The sequence below is a fragment of the Protopterus annectens genome, chromosome 9.part0, assembly GCF_019279795.1.
Source record: "Protopterus annectens isolate FY-2018-M chromosome 9.part0, PAN1.0, whole genome shotgun sequence".
NCBI classification, from domain to species: domain Eukaryota; kingdom Metazoa; phylum Chordata; order Ceratodontiformes; family Protopteridae; genus Protopterus; species Protopterus annectens.
In genome coordinates, this window is record NC_056743.1 from 807,973,735 (window position 1) to 807,990,411 (window position 16,677).

The window sequence follows — 16,677 nt, forward strand, 5'->3', positions numbered from 1 at the left end:
GCTCAGTTATATTGTCCCTTATGTTAAGAATCATGCATGCAAATAACGCTAGTTAAAAATGATGACAAAAGGTGAATTTGTGAAATGTGCAAAAATACATTTCAGTGTTTAGAAGTTTCCCTGATATAAGATCTGAATAAAAACGTACATATATAGGATTGTTTCATAAGGGGATTTTCCCTTCAACTGCTTTATTTAAACCAGCAAAATTAACTAACTTTATTCCAATTATGTTTCTTCTGCTGAGAGGCATGTTGGAGCTGATTTAGACTGTGGAAATGGATAAAAAGCAAACTCCTTTGGATTGACTCCATGAGGGTGATTTAATTAGATTCTGGAAGGCTCAGATACCCATACCTGACAATCGAGTTTGGCTTTTAGTGCCATTAATAACATAGGCCCCCTGGACAAATCTCTCAGTGGTACTCTCTGTTCCAGTAACAGATGAGTAGTTTTAGTTTCTTTGCACTTGAATCTGAGAAATAACAGCCACACAGAATTATACTACAGCATAGATTATCTGTTCTCAAGGTATATGCTGTTAACAGGCAGTGACCCAGATTACATTTTTATAGTCCACTTAACCATCTGTTTTGCCACTATTTAGTATTTCTTTATCTTTCTGCTTTTTCTTGGGTCATCTAGATTTGCTTTTCTGCAGAAGGCAGACAAGATTTTTTCTCTTTTTTTTATACAAGTGATATGAGGTATTGCTTCTGGGATTTGAACTACAGTGAGTTAGGTGCATACATTTAGCACCAAGCTGTGAGGTTACACCTCCTGACAAATAATCAAAAATGAGAATTCACTCTGAAAATGGGAAGCTGATGTGCAGTCCTAGTTTAAAGAACCTGTTCTTGGGAGGTCTTTGCTATGCATTCATTTGCTAGAGGGTAAAGCTCGAGTTTGGCTTCTAAGTGGCCTTTTGTAGATTCTGGCCTTGACTGGAACATTCGTTTTCCAGGTTGGCATTAAAAGAGCATTTGTTTATTTTCGCTAGTGTGCGCTAATTACTCTGTCTGAAACTTAATATGTAAACATCCAGTCCACACTGTTGCACAGTTATAGCTGTCCCAATGAAAGGACATGAGTGGATCATTTGGTAAGCCTTAAGCAGTGCTTCAGGTCAGTAGAGCGACCTGGGACATTATTTGTCATAAACTCTTCAGTTCATTGCTGTTTTTCTTTATAAAAAGTTGTTTTACAATTTTAGTATTTTATAAAAATATAAGAAATCCACACCAAAAACAACCAAAAACTAAACTGTTTGCAAAGAGCACTATTATTTGTGAAATGAAAGTCATTCCAGTCCATTACTGCCCATGTATCAAACAAGATTTTGTGTAAAATGTATCTAATAATTTCATCCGATGTTTATAATATATTAGTTGTATTAGTTTCATTTTGATTGTAGTAATTTCCTTTGGCATACACTACTGGTAGTATTTTTTTAAATCTTTAAAGGGAGAAGTAAATTCCTTTTTTCCATTTTTTTTTTATAGTTTTCCTTGCTATTGCCAAAGTCTAAAGACATGGATACTGAAAACTAGGTACACACACTGGTGTTGGGGCATTAAATAAACTTTGTTGCTTGGATAACTAAAATTATCTAACCATCATGCTTGTAAGAATGGTTGAGTTCATTCCAAAAAGTCTTTCAGTGTCAGCATTCAGAATATATATTTTGCAAGTCTTTTTTAATCATTTACTTCACCACCATCTTGGTTTCTTTTTAACTCCTTTATTGAATTATCACTTAAGATGTAGGCAAACATATAGTTAGACAAAAGAAAACAAACCATGTTAACATGTTCATGGTTACAAACATTATACATCACATGCATTTTTGTGCAAGTTTCAATCAACATTACATAAATTTCTCAATTCCTGCCTCCCCTTAAACCTCACTCATCGCCCCCAAACGTTATTCTGCATGTACTGTTCCAACATTTCTATTTTTTATGTAGTTTGTTTCCACCCTTTTCTAAAGGTGCAACTTGCAGTTCTTTTATCTCTGTTAAGTATTCACTGCTTCAAGTATGGTTCATTTATATTTTGACTTCCATTTTTTAGTAATTGCTTTTTTAGCAGCCACCAGAATTAAATTTGCCTAGGCATATGTCTTGCTAATTCAGATTCTGTATCCCAGCTCAGAAAATAAAAATCATTTCCTTAGTTACACCTGTATGCTCATCCAGTATTTCTGACCAGGTACTCTGTAGGAAATTTTTCAAGCCTGCCAACTTGCTACACTCCCAGTGTACTACTCAGTTACTACTTACTAACTAAACTTAAAGTTGTCATGGCTCCTTGAGGATCTGTATCCAAAATCACATTTGGTCATTATTTCTTGAATTTCCCGTCCGTTTCATTATCATTCCTTTCTACATTGAACTATAGCTTTCTGCTTGTGTTATGTATAAGAACCTTAATTAACTGTGTGGTTGTAAAATATCCCTTCAAATCAAGTAATCCTAAACCATCTTGTATCATCGTTTCTTTAAGTATTAATTCAGTTCTTTGAGGTTCTGGAAACTTCCAAGGGAATCATTTCCAAAATAATGCTGATGTACTTTGAGGCGATTTTAGCATTGGCTTCTTGTCCTGCCCATTTATGGTTGAGTCATCAGACTGGGTATATAGTTCTTTTTTTGCACATCCCCTTTCTCTTTAACGGAGTTGTGAAAAAAGGCTTCAAGTTAAGTGCTTTATGTATGCTCAGACTGTGCTTGGGTTTCAGAGAAAGCCCTAAAACTGCTATATCTAACACTTCAGTATTTTGCTGTATAGTACTTGAAGGCCAGCTTATTAAATATATTGCTTGATTTGACTTTTTTATATTAATAGTTTTTTGATGTTTATCAGCATGAATGTTTATAAACTGTGGTATGTGCTGAAACTGCTTACAAATGTTTAACCAGTATCTGTACTCTGGTAACACAGTATGTATTCTGGTTGAAAATATGCTTGTTGACTAGTTCTTTTACAAGTTACTGAATGAGTGAAAGTAAATTTGGCAAATAAGATTAGTACCCTGTAAGAGTTATTGATTCCTCTTACTCATACTGGTAAAGGTAAGAGTTTTTAGTGTTAGTCAGAAACTTTGGTCTTGTTCACATATACCTACTTGCCCACCCTTAGAACTGTATCCTTGCTCAAGACACCATGCAATGGCAGATGAGATTTAGCTGTGCACTGTGCCAATGGCTCCTTCCTAGCTAAATTAGTGCATCATGTCTTGTAAAAATGGGAAGATGCATATCGCAGGAATTCAGCTATATCATGCACTACTGTATGTACACGATTTTACTCTAAAAATCAGCACGTGAAAATCTATATTATTGAAACCACTTCCAAAATCCGTGAATATATTTGAGGTAAGCTGTGTATGTGGGTAGTTCCTGTCTCTTCTCCCTTGCCATGTGTTTTTCATATGTAGTCTCATATGTAGTCTTGTAAAAAGAAATTACTCCATTTAATGAAATATAAACCAAAGTTAGTTAACACTAGTAAAATTTGAGCTTTGCAGAATATATAATATTTCTGCTAGCTTGATTATTTAATTTACTACATAGTTTGCTTTACGAAATTACGAAATTGTTGAGTACATGATTTAATTTTTTGAAGGTGTACCCCAACGGGAAACGATTGTAAAACTTTATACTACTATAAAGTTAATGGCATATTATTTTGCAACGCTGATTACATCATTGTAATCTAAGGCATAACTGTTAGAAGCAGTGTGTGTGAAAGTGGCATATGTGATATGTAACTAAAATGTTAAAACAATACTGAGTATTAATATTTAACTATTCCTTCTAGAGAGACCTGCAGAGTCATTGATTTGGGATTTTATACTACTAATTTCTCTCAAGCTGTTTTAACTTGATAGAGTTTTTTTATTACTTTATATTTCTTTCAAAAGTCATGTACAGTAATTAAAAATAAAATTAAACTTTAGCAAAGGCTAAGAGCATTTCAAGGTTAATGAAGTCTGAAGTACGACAATGCATGGCACAGTCGAAATGGTACCTCTTCCATTGCTCACTTTGTTTGGGGCTTTGGGCGAGTAAACTGGAACCAGACTTGATTAGTAGGGAGGACTAGGAGAGACATCTTTATACGTTTTCATTTCCTATACTCTTGCATACTGCAGAATTCAGCAGGCACCCATATCCGTCTTACTTGGTCCAGGATTGCCTGCTCTTCAGTACAACTGGACAGTTTCATTTCCCTGCAGCCATTTTCACCCCACCTTCACAGCCATATCACCAGAAGTGACTGGCAAGGTTAAGTTTAATTGCCATGCTTAAGAAGGGTACATAAACTATAAACCAAGAAAGTAAGTAGTGTTAGCAAGGAGTGTTTTCAGATGAGTATCCTCAGCAGTGAAGATGAATGGACAGTAAATAGAAAAAGTAATAACTTGTTTGATAAACTGTAAGTTTGATACATTGCAGTTCTGTTTTGCAGATAAGTGCAATATCAATGGATACACTTTCAGTTCTTGTTTTTTCCCCTGACAGCTCCCGTTTGCCTTGATTCCAATCTTGACTTTTACCAGCCTTCATCGTGTGATGAATGATTTTGCTAATGGACTGTAAGTAATCTTCATTTATAAAATTGTTTGCAACTTTTCTGGCCTGCTGACATTTGTGATTTATTTTTATAATTCTGTTCCTTGGTCGCCAGGTTATCACTGTATGTTAGATGTAATGCATTTTGGGGTATCACAGCACAGCTAACAGAAACTACAGCTTTAGAATAAATATGAGCCCTGGGCACCACCATTAGTCCCACATTTAACTACCAAGGCTGGGCATGTTCAGTCTTCTAGAAAAGTTGACTTGAGGGATACAGAATTGAAACTTCTTCTTTCTTTCGGCTTTTCCCAGTTAGGTATCGCTACAGCGGATCACCTTGTCAAAAAGTGGGTAAAAGTAAGGTTGAACATGAAATGAGGATATCTATTTAATCATTGTTTAATACTGTAAAGAAACCCACATTTAGGTTTTGGTGCCCTTTACTCTGTTTTATGGCTTCAGTACATGGGATGGTTACAATTTCTAGCATGGTACTACACTTAATGCATTTGCCATTTAAATGACCCCCCCCCAAACAAAGGTAGTACATACTGATCTGGGAGTTCTGTAACTAGTAGTGTGCAGGAGTATGAAGACTGTTTCAGTATGGAAACTTGACTAAAGTGACATTACTCCAGGGTTGCTGCACCTCTTTCTCTGAGTGTTGGTGGGGTTTGCATAATGGGTTAAGGTGTTTACCTTACATTTACAAGGTACAGGGTTTGATTCTCCCCTTTGGTAAGCATGGCCAGGCATAGAAAGGCCCCCCTAGAGTCATTAGCCTAGTAATTATTTGTGAGCCTATACAGTGGCCTCTGATTTGATTGTGATAATTAAGATGGATACTTATTGTTTGCAAAAGTATAATAATGCCATTTTGTAACCTCTGGCTTGTTTATCCAGTCTTTGAACTGCCAGTCTTGACCAGACTATATTTGTTCATTCTTTCAGCTTTGAACTAAACTTTTTATATGATATATGGATAAACAGATGATTGCCTTTATTATAGCAAAATTTCAGATGAAATGCATGTAAAATGTTAGCATATCAAAAATTAATTTATAGTAAAATATACCGTGGTACATTTGCTCCTAAAATTGTTTAATTTATTTTAAAATATTTTTTCTTCTGAATTATTGCTGTTTTTGCATTAGAAAATGTGTTGCCCTTTTTTCCCATTAATCTTCTCTCCTGTCCTGTCTTACTCTTAGCTGTCCTAGGGAAGCTTCCCATTTACTTCTTGTAGAGCCTTCCCTAAGAGCATGTTAGTGGCAGTTTGACTTCTACCCTGCAGTCCTACAGTGATTGTATTTGTTGATAGAACTCATTCTGCATATACTTTCCCCAAATCTTTATTTGAGCAGAGATTTAAATTGCTGTGCTGTTTGTGAGTTGTGGTGCCGTGTACTGAGTATGCATGGATGTCGTGTTTTTTTTTTTTTTTTTTTTTTTTAACCGTGCCAGGGTGTCTTTATTCTTTATTGCTACAGTCTGTTGGCCTTAACCATGCAACATCCTGACTAGTAACACCCTTTGGGGAAATTTATGTATTTACTTATTTCTTCATTTGTCATAACTTTATTGATAGTGTTAAGTCAGAGTACCATGCAGGTATGTACTCTTTTTGAGAGTATTCTTTGAGTTTTTCAGATTGATATCGTCAGGAGAGAGAGAGAGAAGAAAAAGAATCAAGTGTTCCGGATCTCGCCAAAAAACAATCCACTTTAAGTATCTGCTCTGTCTCTGCCTACGGGAGGATCATTCACGCCATCCTCCGTTATAAAATGCATTCTTATCTTAAGAAAAGACTAAGAATTTGAAAGCCTCTGAGCACTAGAATTGCTTTAAGAAAAGGGATGCTGTTCTCTTTGTCTTCAGTGAATGCATCTTCTGGTAGGTGGGATAAAAAATTAAAACCAGGTATCACTGATTGATATGCCAGGGAAGTCAGTCTCCAGAGAAATTAATAAGAAACACAAGGTCCTAAAACCCCTTCATCTCCAAGGAGGTGCCATCTAATAGCCCCCCACTTACTTTTACTTTGCTGCCATTTGTTGATGCCCCTTTGGAGGCCAGCAGTGGGGTATTTTAACTGTTTTGCACGAGGCCTCACTCAAAATTGTTGCTATGTTTCATCTGGATGCTGATCCTCGGGTGTGTCTGGCCCCAGGAAAAGGCCATTCCTATGAGATATTGCTTGCATTTTTGTTTGAGTAACCACTTCTGAGTTTGTCATTAGATTTTGAGACTTGTTTTACTGTGAAACAGGTGCCTGGCTTTGGGATGTCTGTCCCCCAGATGCTTGCCCAGTATAAAAGCTACCTTGCAAAGTGGGAATGTCCAGATTCCCCTACCATAGTACTTAGCGCTTAAAGTGCCTTACACCCAGCTAAGTCAAAATGCATTCCTTTCTCCAAACTTACCCCCTTGGCAAGAGGAAAAGAATTCCCTCTGAAGATCTTTTCTGACTTGGACATCAGTGAAACCGTATTTACGTTTGAAATGTGATACAGACGAGGGAGTTTCCTTTGAAACCTTTAACCTATTCGGGGAACATTTCTGGTGGGGTTCAAAACAAATGTCTGGTTCTCACCAGTAGTACTTGGAGTTGTTGGGTAGTACTGAGCCCAAACAGACTGCTATTCCTCCAGTCTTCCAAGTTTTCATTGGTACATTTGAAAATGCCTCCTAACAACCAGACCTGATTTTCCAGTTTTCTGTGGCTGTCATCTCCATGGAATGCAGTGAGTGGGTGGCCCCTGAGAATAATGCTGTTCTGGACAACAAAGAAAGATGCTACTTTAAGTATTAGAGCTATAAATTGCCAGTCCCATATCTTAACTGTACCAGGAAGCCATATTAAAAACAATTGGATGAGACAGTAGAAGCTGTCTCAGATGCGCTTTGAAGGCAGAGGTTGTCTAAGCTTATTTAAACATGTTTCAGAGTGGGAAACACACCATCAGACACCTCTGATACTGTAGATGCATTTGCCGTGGTAGCTATCTTGGGAGCAGTAATTAGAAGCAACATCTGCTTAAGAATCCATCCCACGCCTGAAGATGTTGGGGCAAATCTTCAGTGTCCCTTTTCAAAAGTACCTGGTTTCTGATGCCCCTCACAAGCAATATGTATAAATACTAGAGGAAAAAAGCAAAACAATTCAGATACTAAAACAATGTTCTCTCCAACTAATACTAAAATACAGCAAACATTTCCACATGATGCAATGAACCTTTTGTAGAAAACCGATTTAAGACCAAATGGTTTAAACAAAAGTAATTTTGAAAAAAGTTGGAAAAGGCAAGGACAGGAAACAAGGCAGAGTTGGATAAGTCACCCCTCACCATCTCCAGAGTATGCCTGTCAGGACTGACCCCCCCCCCCCCACACACACACACACACACACACACACACACTCTCCTCTTCTAATAGAAGGAAGGCTAACCCTTTCCAGCATGCATCCTGACCAGACACTTGAGTGATGGAGCTGGTAGTGTCAGGATGCAAGATAAAATTCAATATCTTCCCACCTTCCATGGGGTTGCCACATCCTCCAGGTAGACTAGGTGGTAAAATGAATGGCCATCGAGAGAATTATACCAAAAGAGAAAGGAACATTTTTTTCAGATTGTTCATATTCCCAAGAAAGTATGGTCCTTGGGTCCATTTTGCCTTTAAGACTAAAAGTTCTAGTAGTAAAGATATGACAAAGAGCAGAGGCTTTTGCTAAAAATGATCACTGTCTGAGACTTTCTTCCATTCAATTATAGACCAAATTTAGTTGTTATCCAGGAAGATATTAAGAGCCCTGGGATATATGTAAGCCTTCAAACTCATGGTCCCCTTGCAAAACTGCATAAGGACAAGGTACACTGGTACATGAGGAACCTATGGGTGTAACATCAGAATCCCCTAGACAAGGTATTGCCCATTCATTTAGGCAAAATAGGTTCTTCTGAACCTGGGTATTCTGTTTGTCCCAACCCATGACACTCAAACCCTGATGACAAATGTGTGAAACGCACAGGAAAAAATCCACAGACCACCTTAATGTTTATGGGAGGTAGATCCACAAGAACAAAGTCAAACACACACATTTTAAAAAAGTGCTGGCTTTGAGTTACTCCATTTGGGTGTTTAGTAGTGCTCTGGTGCCAAGGTTTTGACAGCAGTCACTGTTAACATCGCAGTAATTCTGTACATGAACAAGGAGGGAGCGGGCACTCATACCAACTTTTCTGATTAGCAGTAAGAGCCTGAAACCTCCATTATAAATTTTAGCTGCTGGCATTTTACATTCCTTCAGAGGACACTACTGAAGAAGAATATCTAAGGTGATCTAGCATCATTTACTGCAAAATGGAGACTGCATGCACAAGTTTTCCATGCTCTCATTTAACATTAGGGGCTTCCAGAGGTTGGTGTCTTCCCTCACTGAATTACCAGACCTCAAGCTTTTGTTTAAGGTTTCCTTGCCAGCAAACATGAGCAGTGACTGTCTATTTTTTGTAATAGGGGAGCAGTTTCATTTGTGCTTTTGCCTCCCATTCCACAACTTCTCAAAGTAAAAGCAGAGCACTGACAAAGAGTTATTCTAACTTGAAAGCTTTGCTATTTTATTGTTCCTGCCATTTTATTAAAGTTTCGATGAGTGATGGTCTTGTCCCTGTTTGTTGCTTTTCGGTCTGTTTATGTTTTACGCGTGGGAATTATTTGGACACTTGAGAGTTTTGCCTTAGTTTTGGATACCTACGTCAGGATGGCAGTTGCATATGGGTCCACCCACACCATCTTTTGTACCAGAACACCAGTTATCTTGAATTTGTTAGATTCATCAATTCATTATAAGGCTGTCTGCTTAAAGCACTGTCACTTTACTCTCTATCTTATAGGCTGCTGAGAGATGACTTGTGCCTGGCCTATAGGGCAGTCTCTGACCCTGTCCTAATGGAAGTGCTGCACATCTGCAAGTCAGATGGCACAAGAGTCACTTGCTCTAGGGATATCAACCTAGCCTGTGACATTAACAGAACATGCTGTAGATACAGATATGTCTCTCAGACACTTATGCTTCTCTGGAATAGACCTCTATTCATGTAAAAGAGACTCACTGACCCTATTCAAATGCAACCTAGATAACTGGGTGGAAGAATGCAAATTCATCCCTGGGGTGGCACCCATGTCCCTCATGGACAGGGGTAGCCAGTGTTGATCACAGACCTGCGACGTTCATAAACTCATTCTGCGAACTGTCCAGAAAGAACAAATGTGGATACTTGGAATTAACATGGCTAGGCTTGTTAAGGCTCTAGGGCCGCTAGGCTAGTAACCTCATATGAATTTGTCAGTCAGAGTCACACTAACCTTATGAATGCCCTTCCTCATAGGATCCTGCCTTCAGGAGGATAAAACAAGACAGGCATCGGTTGAATTTTTGGATGCCGTACAATAGCTTTTGCCTTAAAGTAAGCTAGTGTGATCACTGCTTTATCCATAATGGAAAATTATTCTACAGAAATGAGAAGTAATGAGTAATAACTCTGTTATTCCAGCCTGTCTTATCTGGTGTTAGAAATTCAAGTCTTTTTAGTTTGTGTGTTTGTGGAACCATTTGTTTTTGGAGGTGTATGCCAAAGGGAGGGGGTTCTTAATGGTACATAATGCCTAAATCGTCATGGAGACACGTGTAAGAGAAAGCTTAAAAGGACAGAGCGTCCAGTCTGTCTTAGTAGCCGAGAGCCTTCGTCATAGAGGATTAAGGGTATAAATGGTTAACTAGCAGTTTCCTGTAGTTCATGGTTCAATTCCCTCGGGCTCTATTTGCTCACTGTGTGCGACTCTGAGCAAGTGATTTAACCAGTGTTCTAAATCAATTGGGCAATTGAGCTAGGCTCCTCTGTGGTCCTCTGTACAGTACCCATGAGACAGTTCAACTGAGATCTGCCCCTAGTATTTGCAGACAGTGTCACTAAAGTTGCATTAATGTCTCTGCTGTAGGATTCCTGGTAAATATATCTATACTAATTTTCATTGTGATGAATGTTTTATCAAGCTACCTTTTCGGAAAAGTAGACCCACAGATTCGTCCTTTGTGAATTATACTTTGGCATGTTGAATATTCATAAAAGATTGCTGTAAGCCCAACTCTTCGTCCATCTTTAAATAGCTGCACATAAACTAACAAAAATCACATGTACATGAGGAATGTCATCTAATTGTGGACAGCTGCACCCTAAAATGAAGTAGTCTTTACTTCATTGCTGTTGTGTGATTTTTCTTTCAAATTAATTTTGTATAATTTTGTACAGACTTCATATACCATCTTACAAAGAAGACTTCCAACTTGTTAAGGAGAAGGGTTTGATTTACATAAAGATGAAAGACATTAAATAAAAATGATGTACCTAATGAAGAAGTTCTAGTGTAGTAAAGAATGAAAACGCTTAACATGCATATCTTTGGTTTCTAAATTCTTTGGCAAAGCCTTTGCAGAATGTGTGTTTTTTTTTTTTGTTTTTTCATATTGACACACTTTTTTTGGATTAAAACTTAAGTGTTTGCTATACTTTTTTGTGTGTTAAATGTTCAAGACACTTTGTTTAAAAGCAGTAAGACAAGTCCAGGAGATGGATTCAAATAAATCATTATAATGTCCCTTGAAAGGTTAGTATCTATATTTCAACCGGTATTCATTCATTTGATCGGCATGTGGATGGTCGATCGGAAGGGTCTACATTAAATATTCAAACGCTTAAACGTTCGAATCACTAAAGATTGAACTTTAGTGATTGAACGCTTAAATGTTCGAATATTTAAAAAAATTAAAAAAGAAAAAAACAAATGTAAAGTGTTTAAGCAGGGGGGCAAGCCCCCCTGCACCCCCCACTACATAAATATACCAATTCTGAGACCGCACTTCAGTGTGGAAATGGAAAATTTCCATTTCCTACACTGTAGAACGATCTCGGAGTTGGTATATTTAAGTAGCGGGGGGTTTGTGGGGGTTGCACCCTTTAGATTTTCTTTTCTTTTCTTTTTTCTTTTTTTTTTTTTAAATTTTTTAAAATATTCAAACATTTAAGCTTTCGATCACTAAAGTTCGATCTTTAGTGATTCAAATGTTTAATCGTTCAAATATTTAATATAGACCCAATCGGAATATGGTCAAAAGCAGTGCTGCAAAACCTCAAAAATGCGAACGCAATTGTTGGGAATCGCAAACCCCGCCCTGACCCATGGTAGTGCTTGTTTAGGTCGTAGACCAGTCGGAAATGTTGCATTCGGTGTTTGGTACGACATTCCGACTGTTTGGCAATGAGAAATTTGGTAAGAACACTCTGTGTTATACCTAATCGAGCAATGTTAGCTCGATCAAACAAATGTATTCCATTTCAACCATAATCAGGCTTGTCAAGATTTCTTTATAAATTTGTTTAATTTCTGAAACATAATAACACAAAAAAAATATATAGCCCCAGTTTCTCATCCACCAGAGAACCAAACAATTTCTGATTTCTTTAACCTGAATTAAATGTGTAACATGTGTACTAAAATTATTACATGAACTCCAGTCCTGCTGAGTTGCTTTTTGTGATGTCTGCTTTTGTTTTTTTTACAGAATCATATAGCAAAGTATTCCCAACTTGAGAATGATTACTTTGTTACGGTTTACTATCATTATGTTGAATCACAAGTGATCGAGTCTTCATATAGTCAGTGCACTTTTATGAAAGTCAGAATGCCAAGTTCCTATATACCCAACACAAACACTGAACCTTGAAACCCCCCAACACTCTGGACCCAGGAACAAGCATTACCATGTGTCAGAAGGTGGCAAGGTTGGATAATCAGTAATATTGGTGTTAGACATTCTAATGTTTGGGATGTAGGAATCGCACAGATGATCTCCACCACCTGTGACTTGGCATATTGATGGTAAACCCTTTTTCACATTACTCTGCTAAGACAAAATGTATAAACAACTTCTGCTGTTACTTTAAATAAACTTATTTAATTAGTTGTGTACCCTTTGTGTAAAAAAAAAAAAAAAAAAAAGTGGCTACATGGGTTTTAGGAGGGTGAAGTTGAAGGAACAGCAAAGGCAGGCGGGCTGAGCTCAGCTTACAGATTTTACATCAGGAGAAAAGTCTCATTCAAGGGTAAGAACCAACAATCAAATACAAGGATCTGATTTTAATCTGAATGTAATGAGTCGCAAAGCATTGCTTATTTGTAAGATTAAATAAGTCCCACCAGCACTTGTGGAGTGGAGGCTTATTTGCAGTAAAAGCTGGTGGACTTCAAAAAAAAATGTACTCAAGCTGACAATATTGCTGGCTGTTTCTAAGTTTGTTTTCACACTGGGAGAGCTAAAGTTAAGCAGTTGATCAGTGTGCAGCCATCTTCGAAGTCCAGTGGACTTTAAAAAAATTGAAAATTGCTGTAAAACCAGCAACCATTCAGAGCTAAAAAATGTCAGTGAACATCAGTAGAGCAAGAAGACTAGGCTAATCACCAGTGTCGCTGCAGTTGTGTAATATCAGGACATAAAACTGAACTTTTTTTCCAGTGCAAAAGCACTGATAAGTGTATAGAATGGTAAGAGTGAAAAGAAAATGCCAAGTCTTACTGACACTGCATGGAAGGAAAGACAAAAAAAGGCCTGATCATATGTAACACACCACTAGGCAAAGTACAGCATAATTACCCTTCCAACGTCCCAAAGTCGCACAGTGCTGTTAAAATGTTTTACTAAAGTCCACTGTTGATTTAGAGTCGTAAGAGAGAAGTGAAATGAAGTACAAGTTTACAAACCATCTGTTCCTTGCATCTTTTGACGCAGTCTGCTACCTCTTGGTAACAGTAGTCCAAGGCCAAACCAATCTCTGTGTGCAGTTGTACAAGAAAAAGATATCTACCTTGCCAAAAGTGCATGTAGCAGTTTTTCATTATTTTGTAACTGAAAGTAATTTGATCCTAATTTGACCACCTATGTTTATCTTCTGGTCCCTGCTGGCTGTTGATGCAAGTTAGCAAATCTTCTGGAAGAAAATAAGCACTTCTACTTTCGCAAGTGGCCAAACCAGTTTGGATAAATAAACTTAAACCCTTCTCTCTCTAATGCAGCTGTGTTTCAGGAAGTGCAGCATGTTTGATTCACCTGTTAAGTGCTGTTACCCAAGAAGCATACTTTTTGTCATGGCAGTTTAAAAAAAAATCTTGGAAGGATGAGCAGCAATACAAGGCACTCTGATGGTGTAAAATAGTTTGGGTTAACTGCTGAGTGCTAAGCTCTCTCAAAATGTTTTTCTTTCATGCAGCTTTTATATGGCCGTCCAGCACCTTGGTCACAGGTAGTCAGAACACCACTTTGGTATTGTGTATGTTTGACACCAACTTTGTGAAGAGTAAAGTTAAAAAGGTTCTGTATTCAAAAGAGCAGTGCAGTCATTTCTGTTGCTTTTCTGCTATAGCTACATATATTTATCCATGTTTTAGAATTGTATAATAAGAGCATTCTTTGACTTCATTTTGTGAAGTGGTGATTTTAATTATATTACTGAATTAAGGCCATGATGACTGTAATATTAAGGTTTGTTTAAAATTTATTGTAATTTGTTTTGTGAAACTACTTGGCACTCCACTATCAATAATTTTCATTTGCTATAATACGAGTGCACCTGTGAGTGTATGCACATGTATTTTTACCCTAACTCTGATTTCTGCTTGTATTTCAAAATTGTTGACTTGAACAAACCCAGAACTCTGGCACAGTTTTTTGTCAAGTTCTTATTTAAAGTTTATAGAAAATGGAAGTTTATGAAGTAAAGCAATGTATAATTAGAAGGTATGTTTCTGGAATACCTTTTAAGTAACTTGTGTGGTACTGACATTTTCTCTCTCTCTCTCTCCCAGCGGCTGGAAGATTGCAGGAGGCATACTGATATTTATAGTTTGCTGCATCAACATGTATTTCGTTGTGGTCTATGTCACCAGCCTGGGGCACGTTGCCCTTTATGTACTTGCTGCTGTCCTTTCTGTAGCATACTTGAGTTTTGTGGCCTATCTGGTAAGTAGGCATAAGAAATTTCCACCAGTAATGTGCATATTGTGTTATAATCGTGAGAGAAGGAAATGAAAAATTGCATGTTAAAAAATATGCTGCTATTTCTAGCTATACTTTGAGACATAAAAAAGATTATTAGATCAGTAGTGCTCCAGTGAGATATAGTATCAGAAGCAGTAATGCTGTGGGCCAGGTCCAAGCCTAGATCTTGGTAGGTCAGAGAGTAGATGGATCAAGTGTCCACAGGATATCTGTGTTCAGATTCAGGCCAACTGTAGTATTGCCTAGATGAAGAATGAGCAAGACTCAGTGTTCTTGTATGAGATTACTGGAAGGGGAGTATAGAAAGTTTGAAAATGCTGCATATCACTCAGCATTATTGAATACATGTTTTACCTACTTCCATAATAATAACAAGGTGGAAGTTAATGAAAAGGTGGAGGAAGTATGGATACAGATGGGCCTAATGGATAGAAAGAGTGACTAGAGAAGGAGAGTAACAGCTTGGGAGTTGTTAATTAATAAAGGGACAAGGTCCAGTTGGGTTACCCACTAGGGCACTAAGAGCTGGCTGTGATGGTTTGTAAACAATTAGTATAACTTTGTCCCTTTTTAGTAACTGATGCTCAAAGAGTGAAGGTTAGCCACAGTGGTTCTCCTTAAAGGCACATCATAATTGTCAAACTTGGTGGTTTCACTTATCTTCTGAGGAAAATTATGAAAAAAATATATATATGGAAGGTTGGTGGAGTTTAAGTAGTAATTCTGTGACTGGTAGCTGACATTATGACTTTATACCACAGAAATGTTAGTTCTGCTGGCTGGGTCAGCACTGAGGCCTGAGGAGGACCAGGGGATCCCAGTGGTTGTGATGGATCTGTACTTCATAAAAGCCTTTGGCATTGTACCTCTCAGAATGTGGGTAGGAAAACTTAAGGGTATGGAGCTGGACCCTAGAATAATGGAGTAGATTGAAACTGACTGTCTAAATGGAAACATAGGGTATTCATTTTTATAGAAATATTGGGAAAAATTAATGTAGCAGTAGCATCAGTAGGTTTGATGAGATGAAAAGCTTGTATGCTGAGCACAGATAAAATAGTACATAGTGTTGGATAGGTGGGATAGAAACCAGAGGAATATGGGGTGTTATTGTGGGCAGATAAGTTACGGGTATTTAATGTTAAAACTGCAGATTTATATCCTTTGGATGGGGCAATCCACACTATGGACATAAAGCCTCAGTGAGGTGACATTCAATAAGATGGAGAAGGAAAAGGATTCGTAGGTAGTAATTCAGCTGAATCCTACTTTGCTATATGTAAAAAGGCACTTGAATATCCCCTCAGGGTTCAACTTTATAGTCTCTTATAATGCAGGTTTCAGGCCACTAATTCCAGAATATACCTTCTGGGATGAACCCAGTCAGTAAAATTAAGAAAAAAAATTAAAATCTGTGAAGGCCAGTAAGATATGGGGCCTGCATAATGCAAAGAGTGAATTCTGGAAGTTAGCTTCTTTTATTGCAGAAGACATTTGTAAGGTCACTTCTAGAATACTTTGTACAGTTCTAGAGACTCTGCATTCAGATGGAAAGTAGGCTGGTTTATGCTCGCAGTCTAGATTTAACCCAACTCCCCCACACCCTTCAACAGTTCTCAGCAATGACTTAGAAAAGTTGGGCATCTATACATTATCAGAGAGAGGAGAACACATTTCACAAAGACAGGTGGGAGACTAGAGATGGAGTAGGGATAGACAGTAGGAGAAACAGACATGGTGGTTTGTTGGAATGGGACCTGTAATATTGAAGATCCTCCTTGATGAGTCCTTTGTCTGGGATCATCCTTTCCGCCACATCAGAATGTGATATCAGTTTTAGAAAGTCACATGTTTGGGGATGACCATCTATCCTTAATGAGTGCACAGCACAATGTTGACATGTTAGCTATAGCAGCATATTGATCCTTGAGTCTAGCATGACATTTCATTTTTGCCTGTTGCATAGTTCACCTCCCAATCCAT

The 16,677-nt window shown here is 37.7% G+C and overlaps 1 protein-coding gene across 4 annotated transcripts in view; it reads left to right on the plus strand.

Annotated features, from left to right (window-relative positions):
- SLC11A2 (solute carrier family 11 member 2) overlaps nt 1–16,677 on the plus strand; it is a 614,374-nt gene that overhangs the window by 502,873 nt on the left and 94,824 nt on the right. For all 4 annotated transcript variants that reach the window (XM_044083456.1, XM_044083455.1, XM_044083459.1 and 1 more), the window contains 2 exons: nt 4,527–4,600; nt 14,502–14,655. In XM_044083456.1, coding sequence (XP_043939391.1) covers nt 4,527–4,600; nt 14,502–14,655 — 228 coding nt within the window. The remainder of the gene's footprint in view (nt 1–4,526; nt 4,601–14,501; nt 14,656–16,677) is intronic.